Raw genomic sequence first — 10303 nt, 5'->3', positions numbered from 1 at the left:
ATAGTTGTTCGAGTTGTCTGGAGAAATGTTTCATTTGGACGTTTTGTGCACACCTATGTACCCCTACAGCACGGTAGCTTTTTAGCTTTTTTTTTTTTACGTAGATTCAGCTCTTCCCCCAAGACTTACAACTCTAAAAGAAAGTATAATCCTGTTAGCACTTGGTAATAGCTAACAGATATTTCTAAACACCATTTTACTTCAATGAGAGGAGTATGGAGCAATAAATAGAGTATATTTGCATATATTTTTCAATTAATTTTTATAAAAAGTTCAATTACGAGACGCATGCCCAACAGCTTGCAAATCAATCTAGAAATATTGAAAAGAGTTTTTGTGATATAAAATTAAACATCTGCAATATGTCCCACACAACAGAGCACATGTACAGTGTTGAGGCTTCTTTTCCCTATATGGTTGTCCCTGTCTATATATCTTCCTGACAAAAAACAGTCTAAACAGTTCAATGTAAAGCATAGACATCACACACACACACACACACACACACACATACACACACAAAACACACAACCCTCTGAATCAAATACCTAAACAATTACAGTGGCATATGTTTTCCTTCGTATTCTAAATTGGCCATTAGGTCAGAACAGCAAGCTTTTATTTAATAAATAAATGCAACTCGTTTTCCAAGAGCACAATTACCATTTCCACTTTGTACTGTGTGTGTGTGTGTGTGTGTGCGTGCGTGCGTGCGTGCGTGTGTGCGTATGTGCCTATGTGTGTGTGTGTGTGTGTGTGTGTGTGTGTGTGTGTGTGTGTGCGCGCCAATCCCCTCATGGATCCCATTCTGTTTAGCATCCCTTCCCCACTGTATGTGTTGTATACTGTATCCTACTTGTTTGTGAATAAACAGTAATGAGTCCCCTTAGCATTGCGGCGGGAACCTGTGTTACATAGAGGGCTGTGCCATCAATTAGTCATGTATAGTTAAAGGTACAGAATAAGCAACGTCAATCACTTGGGGCCTATACCCTATCACTCTGCTCTGTGCTCCCTCTTTCTCTCTCTCTCTCCAGAACACGGTTGGTTTGATCATAGTTGAGGCTCTGTTCACAAACACTCCCAAATCCCTATTGATCTTTTGAGGAATCGCTCAAGAAAACAGACAAAGCTTGTTTTTTTTTTGTATTTTTTTTGCTCTACATCTTCCTTGATAGATGTCTGTCGGGGTGCGGATTTTGTCATATTTCCATCCTGATTTTCTCGGTGAAATTCTCCCAGTCGAAGTGCACCGGAGTGAGCTCTGTGAATGATTGCAGAGACAGAGTCAATATTTGAGACCCTCGTCTGTATGTGTGTAGAGTCCTATAGCAACTCTCCCGTTATGCAGTCAAGTGACAGACATATGCCTTTGGGTTATACAGTACTATACTGTTAGGCCTATTTAAACAGTACCATGAGGGGGGAAATGGACGTCAGGACATGTACTAAACTGTGTTGAGGAGAATCAGTGGCTATGATTGATTGAATTTCAAGGTCTAGAATGACAGAAAGTGCCCTATGGCTGTGTGTTAAATACCAACGACTAACACACCAAATAACAGCCTCTACACTAGTAATCATTGACTCTGCGCCTTTTCAATCTCTCTCCGCGTTCTCCGTCTTTATTAGGAACCATTTATCTTGATGCGTTCTATATTAGTGTTTATGTTCTTTTCCACCCTTTCCTTCCTTCTTTTATTTGTTTTCTGGAGGCACAGTGTCTTTATTTGCTAGAGAGTGATAAGACTTCCTTAAATCACCCTTTAAGTTGTACTTTCTCCGTATAAAGCCATATTACTTTGGCATCTCAGGCGTGGTAACAATTAAAGTCCCTCTGCTTGGAGGAGTTCCCAGGTTTTAAAGGCAGACACGCACACGCACATGCATGCACGCACGCAGGCACGCACACACGCACACGCACAGTTGCTGGTGTAATAATTCAGCAATTTGTAAAGAGTAGAGATCGGAGAGTACTTAAACCGTGCATAGAGGGTTCCCATAGTGTGGGCCAATTCTATGTGACTGTGAAAATGCACTTGTCAAACGCGTGATAAGTATGTCCCATTTATGTGACAACATGATGAGCTGAGACCGCATGCATTACCAGGAGTATTACGCAAATATAAGGGCCATAAAAAATGTGCCCGACACTTTTCGACAAAGAAAAGTTTGCTCTTTGAGTAATCCAGACTTGACCCTCTTATGGACGGTTTTAGGAGTGACTTGACATCATATAAATAGAGTTATCCACCTGTAAGCTATTTAAGCTGTTTTACTCTGACCTGATTTACTGACATTTGTATATTGTGGGCGACTGAAACACACATAGTCACCCAAAATTCCTGTCTACCATAGAACATACATACTGTACAGTAACACCAAAAATTTGTTTTACGACTTAGTTTACTGCTTAGCATTATGTTTATGCTTATCTTCCTTTGAATTTCAACTCAATATCTGTCCTCAAGTCAACCTTCAAGTGAAGTTACATTAATTTGAAACATATTGCTTTGAAATTGGATTTTAATGTCTGTCTTTTGTCTTTTCTTTGTGTTGCAGGCAGGGACGAGCCGTTGAGCTACATCTGCACCACGTGTAAGCAGCCCTTCCCCAGCGCCTGGTTCCTCCTCCAGCATGCCCAGAACACCCACGGCATCCGCATCTACCTGGAGTCCAACCCCTCCAGCGCCTCCCTCACTCCGCGCATCACCATCCCTCCACCTTTAGGCGCAGAGTCAATCCCCCAGTCCCCCCTTACTAATTTCCTGGGCGACAACAACCCCTTCCATCTGCTGAGGATGGCGGGGCCCCTGCTCCGGGAACCCCCACCGGGCTTCGTGGAAAACCGCCTTCCCAACACCCCGCCCTTCGTCAGCCCCCCGCCCCGCCACCACCTGGACCCCCACCGCCTGGACCCCCACCGCCTGGAACGCCTTAGCGCTGAGGAAATGGGGCTCATCTCCCAGCACCCCAGTGCCTTCGAGAGGGTGATGCGTCTGACGCCCATGGCCATCGAGTCCCAGTCCATGGACTTCTCCAGACGGCTCCGGGAGCTGGCGGGGAACAACAACGCCACACCACCGCTCTCGCCCAGCCGGGCCAACCCTATGCACCGCCTGCTCAACCCCAACCCTTTTCAGCCAAGTCCCAAGTCGCCCTTTCTGAGCACCCCTCCCCTGCCACCCATGCCGCCCAACAGCACCACCCCGCCCCAGACACAGGCCAAGGTCAAGTCCTGCGAATTCTGTGGCAAGTCTTTCAAGTTCCAGAGCAACCTGGTTGTGCATCGGCGCAGCCACACAGGTGAGAAGCCCTACAAGTGCCAGCTCTGCGATCATGCGTGCTCGCAAGCCAGCAAGCTCAAGCGACACATGAAGACCCACATGCACAAATCGGGCGGCTCGCTGACTGGTCGCTCTGATGACGGCCTTTCGACCACCAGCTCACCAGAGCCAGGCACCAGCGACGTGACAGGTGAGGGAATGAAGAACCGCGACGGCGACTTCCGGGGTGAGGGCAATGAGGAGGAGGAAGAGGAGGAGGAGGAAGAGGAACTGGAAAACGAGAGCCGGCCAGAGTCCAACTTCAGCATGGATTTGGAGTTCTACCGTAATCGGGAGAATGGCTCCAAACCGCCCTCAGAGGAGAAGTCTGTCTCTTTGGGGAAGATGGTGGAGAGTGTTGGGTTGAGCACTATTCAGCAGTACAATAACTTGATAGTCGACAATCGTAAAAGGATGCCCTTCTCCATCTCGAAGAGAGGCTTGGATGGTCAGCGGGACACCGGGGATGAGGACTCTGTGGTGGGCGAGATAAACCACCACCAGGTGGAGAGGACCACGGTTAATGGCAGGAACTGTGGCTCCAGTGACTCTTTCTCAGGCCTGTTCCCTCGGAAGCCCACCCCCATCACCAGCCCCAGCCTGTCCAACTCCAACAACAAGAGGATCAAGATCGAGAAGGACCTGGACATGCCCCCAGCGCCTCTCATCCCCTCCGAGAACGTCTACTCCCAGTGGCTGGTGGGATACGCCGCGTCCCGCCACTTCATCAAAGACCCCTTCCTGGGCTTCACCGATTCCAGACAATCGCCATTCGCCACCTCTTCTGAGCACTCGTCCGAGAACGGCAGCCTGCGCTTCTCCACACCCCCCGGGGACCTGTTGGACGGCGGTCTGTCAGGGCGCAGCGGGACGGCCAGTGGCGGCAGCACCCCTCACCTAGGCGGGCCCGGCCGGCCCGGCTCCAAGGAGGGCCGACGGAGCGACACCTGTGAGTTCTGCGGCAAGGTGTTCAAGAACTGCAGCAACCTGACGGTGCACCGGCGCAGCCACACAGGGGAGCGGCCCTACAAGTGCGAGCTGTGTAACTACGCCTGCGCCCAGAGCTCCAAGCTCACGCGCCACATGAAGACCCACGGTCAGATGGGTAAGGAAGTGTACCGCTGTGACATTTGCCAAATGCCCTTCAGCGTTTACAGCACTCTCGAGAAACACATGAAAAAGTGGCACGGGGAACATTTGATGACCAACGAGGTCAAAATTGAACAAGCAGAGAGAAGCTAAGCCAGATTTCCTATTTTGCCTCTTCGCCACACCTTGACTATAAACAAAAACAAAAACAAACAAAAGGGGGTAGCTGGATACTCTTTTTCTTAGATATTGATTTTGGGTTAATCTTATGTTTTCGCCTAAGAAACTGCCAACTGAGAAAAACAAACACACAAACAGATATTAACAGCACCAATTGAAGCCGGTTTAAACTGCCTCATTTGGCGTTCCTTTTTAAACAATCGATCAGATGACGTATTAAGTGAGAACATATGTGGAGCCTTTAACTGTGCAATAATTTCTGTATTTATTGGATTTTGTAATATTTTGGCATGTGCAGGTACATTTTTATTTTGTCATTTTTCAATTTGTTTTACTTTTAAGTTCAATTGCTGGGATTTTTTCTTTTGTTTTTTAAATACCCAGATGATATCCTGAGATTTTTTAGCAGACAGAAATCCATTTTGAATAATGTTTAGGCCGCTGCTTATAGGAAATTGTATATTTAAGCTACACGTGTAATTTCTTGAAGAGAAGCCGAATTTAATCTTCAAATCTCAAAAGCATAACTGAGAAAGCTATTTTTTGTTTATCATACATGATAGGATATAGGCGGACAACAATCCTTTGACATTGTAGCATGAACTGACTTTAAACATGTCAATCTAATTGGATATGTAGCACTGAATGTCAATTTTGACAGTAAATCGAAGGAGGATTCCGAGGTTTATAAACCCTGCCTCCTCTAGAATACATACATTAAAAAAGAAGACACATTTTCGCAAAGGCAGCTGCTTACTGGTACCTAGTACCAACTCTAGACAACGCTAGAACACAGAAACATTGCTTGTGAATTTTCTGCAGAAGTCCCTCCGAGTACTTTCATACTGCTTACATCATAACAAATCCCCGCCTTAACTCAGCCCCTCATTCTTAACACCACATACACACTTTGACAATGCAAGCACTGATGTTTTGATTTGCATGAAGCTGGATCACACAGCTTTAGGTCAGCTTAGTTAGTCAGGCCGCGTAGCGCCTAGAGTGAGCGCAGGGACATCTCAGGGTGAGCTGTAGGGGCCTGCCTCCTTTATTTTCCCATTCATCCCATCATTATCATTCTGTGGATGAGTTTAACACATTTGTTTACGGCTGTGCCCACATTAACCCCCCCCCCCCCCCCCCCCCCCCACCTTCTACACACTGCTCACTCCTCTGCCTGTCGGACCCTTACTACAAAGTGGCAGCACATCTTATATGACCCCCCCCCTCCCCCCCAACACACACACACACACACACACACACACACACACTAGAAAGGCGTGTTCAGTGATTATATAGTTTCAGGGAGTTCAGTGTTAGGGATGGGCTTGTTATTCAAATGCAGAACAGGGCAGACATGAAAGCCCTTCTTTTCACTTCAATCATCAATATACATATTTAATGTAACATTTTGTAAACAGTCCATATGTCATCAACTGCATTGTTTAGTTTACGGAGGGGCCAGGTTAGTCATATTTGCAGCCATAGCAGATGTCACCTCTTTAACCAGATCTGAATACAAATCAATTGAATTCTAAACAAACTACGTTCAGTGACAATGTTGATGATATCACTTGAAAACAGCCCTATGCATTTTTTTCTAGGAATATCTATTGATCATTTTAAAGAAGGAAAAAAAAAGAATTTATACTGTATAGTTAGTCTGTAAAAAGTGTGCCATCGTTAAAATGTTTATGATGTTGACTTAATTCTGGTTAATGTGGTTACTTCCCCTGTAAGTCAGAATCAGTGGCAGTTATGCAGTCCAGTAAATTGCACAGTTAGAATACAGTTGTCTGTAGATATCTGTTGAGCGTGTGGCGAAATAGTAAGACTATTTTTTCTTTCTTTCCTCTCATTCAGGGCTCCCTGTGATGTGTAGTTGAACGCATTCTGAGAAGTAGCAACTCTGACACACACAGAATGCACAGCTGAGCTTTTTAGGAAACATTTTTTTCAGTCTCCAGCAACCACCACTTTTTGCCCAAATCACGACCTCCTTGTTATTTTGAATAATGCAACCCCTGTCCTACCCATCCCCAGTCCTCCCTTGACATCCGAGCCGACACAATTTTTAGAATTGAGGTAAAAACTCTCATTGAAAAAAGGAAGAAAACAAAAACAATACAGCTCTTTGCGATTGACCTGCACTTTATTATTTGTTTTTTTTTTCACACACAAAAAAGAAAAGAAAATGGAAAATACGGCTTCTGAGCAAGAAATTACTTTTACTGGATTCACTCGGCCTCGCTAAAGGGTTCTAGAGCTTGGGATCACCTGAGATTGAAGTGCCAGCGTTGCTAGGCATGGCTTTCCCAATGCTGGCACTATAAAAATGAAATTAATTTATTTGGGACAGTTTTTGTACTGCCATTCAATTTGACATGAGTGTGCCTTGAATACTGATCTTCCTATTTATCGTCTCTCAAGACAAATGCAACACTTTTGTGAAGCAAAGAATTGAACATAAAAGAAAATGTATCAAATGATGTGTCAAATTTGCTCTAATTTGCATATGAAATTACAATAGAATATCAGAGATTACTTCTAAAAAATAAAACAAAGCTGAATTTAGGTTATGAGTACCCAGCACAACATTTATGTGTCTGTGTGTGTATATATGTATGCATATGTACATATAAAGGCACAAACCTATATATAGATATATATCAAATTCTTCACTTCAGGACAAGACTGCGTCCCTCGATAGAAAAAACGCCGGAGTGGATTGTAATGCCACACAATAGTCAAGGAAGAGACTGGACAAAAATCAGGAACTGCAGAAACTAAAAAAATGAATTTAGTGCACTCTGTCTTAAAATACGTTTACAGTATTGAAACAAGTACAAGGGTAAAATAATATTTGTGTGTATGTGTGTTTTAAACAAACAAGTATTTTTTTTTTCAAGTTTGCTTATAAAGTTTCTCTGAATGCCATAGTGGCGATGTGTATATTGGTTTTTTGGTGACGGGGTTTTAGTATATATATAAATATATATGAATATATATTACATTTTTCTTGTTTACTGTAAAAGTATACCAGTATTTGTAATATTGGAGAATGCCTGGGCATTTTACAAAAATAGAAAAAAGGTTGTTTTTTTATTTTTATTTTGCAGTCCAATTTAAATTGTGGGTCTCTTAAAATGTTTTTGTCACTGTAACTGTAAAAGTCTTAAGTTTTAGTAATTTTTATTCTGCCTTGGGTGTAATAAAATGAAAAAAATAAATGAATAAAAAAACCTGAGCTGTAACAAACTTGGATGGGGGGAATGGGGCCATCTGCATATGAAAGTTTCCTTTGTAGAAACTATCGAACATTGTTGTTGCTTTGCAGGAAAATAATGACATTCCTGATCTGTATCTATTTTTCTTCTTCTGGAATGGATATTCTTCATGGCTGGTTTGAAATACACGTGTAGGCACTTGCTGTCTTTCTACAGGAGCTTGTATTTTTTAACTTGTATGTTCATCCTTTGTGAAAAAGGGTACTTTAAGTACCTGTACTTCATTATCTTATTTCGGGGGAGGGGGACATCATTCCAACTTCAAGATACAACTCACAGGCTGCCACGATATATTTTTTTGTTAATTTGGCAGGATAAATTAGTGCAAAAAACCCTGATGAATTTGTATTGTTGAAATTAATCATATTGTACAGAAGGGATTAAAGGGTTGTTTGACAGCCTTTTAGTGACAAAAATACACGTGTAGATGTTTTGTTTACTATTCTATTGGTTGTACATATTTTTCTATGATTACCCTGACATATGTTCTTTTTATTTGATTTCATTTGATTTTGATTTTTTTTAAAATTTGTTTGTGTTTCTAACTGGCACTGGCAGTGACCTTCCCGCTATGGGTCCTCTTCTTGACCCTTGACCTTTTGTGACCTCCGTGTCAGTTTTAAAGGCACCTGCCTCCCCACTTATTTCTCGGCATGAGAAAAATAGAGCACAAATACAAGCTGTTTCAACTCCTTGCTCGTTTGTCTCATTGTGTTACCTGACAGATTTGACCATCAGATTGAAAAGGAACACCAGATTTAGGGACTTTAAGCTTGGCCATCAATAGACTGTCAACACAGACACATGCAAATAGGTGGCAGCAGCACAGAATAGGTTAAAGAGCGAGGGGGGGGGTTATGAATGGCAAAATAATTATATATTTAGAATTTTACAGTACATATACGGTTCACAAACCCATGCATGCAGTACAGTCGAGACTGGATATGATAAAAGCCCCACTCGCCTCAAGCCATAGGCTACAATTACAGGCAGTTAGTGCTACTGAAACTGACCACAATCATATGGACACATATCAATCAAGGCAGTACCGGGGTGTATATTTAAAATACTGTACAGAACTGTTCGGAAGCACGGACTCCTATATCTGTAATTTCTTTTGTAAGTTTCCCTACAACAATTGGTGCTTTGATACAGTATGTGCTAAGAGCTATTTCCTGTTGGCTGCACTGTTTGTCTGCCCCAGGGCACCGTAGATGCACACCAAGCAGAGCTAAGCTAGGCTGATGGTGGTGTTCACTTGTGTATATCCATTCTTCATGGGACATTGCCCTGTATGGGGGCTATTCCTTTTGTTTTTTGTTACGGAGGTTCAGGTAGAAGAAGCTAATGCCCCTCTGCCAGAGAGAGTTGCAGAGAGTACGCAGGTCCTGAATTATATAAAAGAAAAAGTGCTTTGCTGCTGTTCACTCTTAGTTTAACATTCCATTATGACAATTTCCTTTCATTTTTCATGTTTGTATTTAAGAATAATACAGGGTTGGGATGAAGACGAAAAATCTGTAATTTTTGATATGTAATAATGTTCGAATACAAAGGGATGGGAAGGGGCAGGGGAGGGCTGATGGGGCTTTTTGAGTAGGGATGTTATGCTGTGTGTGATGTCACTTTATTTAAATACATGAACTGATTCTTTAGGCTGCGGCTTGTGTTGTCTATGATGTCACTGAGGTGCAGACAGCGTTCTCAGGCCTGAGTCCAATACCATTGGTTCGTTACAGTAAACATGACATTCAGACATCCGCCTGTCTCTACTCTCTTTCTTTGATACACCGGAATAAATTCCACATCGCTACACTGAACATGTCTACATTTGCACAAGATATATTTACACACACACACACACACACACACACACACACACACACACACACACACACACACACACACACACACAAGGGCACAGAGGGGGAGGCTAATTTTCTCTACTGAAGACACACTCTTATCCCTGTCACTGTGCCTACCCACTGGCAGTCTGTCGGGTGTTGGGGACAAGATCTGGTTATTGGTGGGGTACGGATATGGATAAAGCTCCCCACTCGGGGTCCTGCAGAGGGTGGCTAAGCTGACTGACAGGCTGGCTCCGCGGGTGCCTGATCTGAGCTGGGCCCTCGACTTTGAATTAGCACTCATCTTCAAAACATGGCAGTCATCATCAGGACCTCTATATACCAATACACTCTCTCTATCATACACTTACACTAGTAGACTAGTGACAAACACCATTTTCTTTAGGGCATATGTCATCGATAGAGATGTGTTTTCTCTTTTTTCTTGGCAGCAGTTGTTTATATTTTAATTGTAAGCATTCAGAACTATTTCCTAGGAGCATGATAAACTTCTAGCTCAACAAAATCCTCCTCATAATACTGAGTAATAAGTATTGAATACCTTTAGTGCTAA

At 43.2% G+C, this 10303-nt stretch overlaps 1 protein-coding gene across 1 annotated transcript in view; it reads left to right on the top strand.

Moving 5' to 3' along the window:
* Nucleotides 1-9632, top strand: part of bcl11ba (BCL11 transcription factor B a) — a 40895-nt gene extending 31263 nt beyond the window's left edge. The window contains exons 2-3 of the mRNA XM_083683223.1: nucleotides 2563-4431; nucleotides 6459-9632. Of these exons, the coding sequence (XP_083539349.1) occupies nucleotides 2563-4431; nucleotides 6459-6481 (1892 nt within the window). The 3' untranslated portion in view covers nucleotides 6482-9632. The remainder of the gene's footprint in view (nucleotides 1-2562; nucleotides 4432-6458) is intronic.
* The last annotated feature ends 671 nt before the right edge of the window (nucleotides 9633-10303 follow it).

The sequence above is a fragment of the Argentina silus genome, assembly GCF_951799395.1.
Source record: "Argentina silus genome assembly, chromosome: 13".
Taxonomy (NCBI): domain Eukaryota; kingdom Metazoa; phylum Chordata; class Actinopteri; order Argentiniformes; family Argentinidae; genus Argentina; species Argentina silus.
The sequence above is the reverse complement of the archived record's forward strand: the minus strand, read 5'-3'. Positions and strand labels throughout refer to the sequence as shown.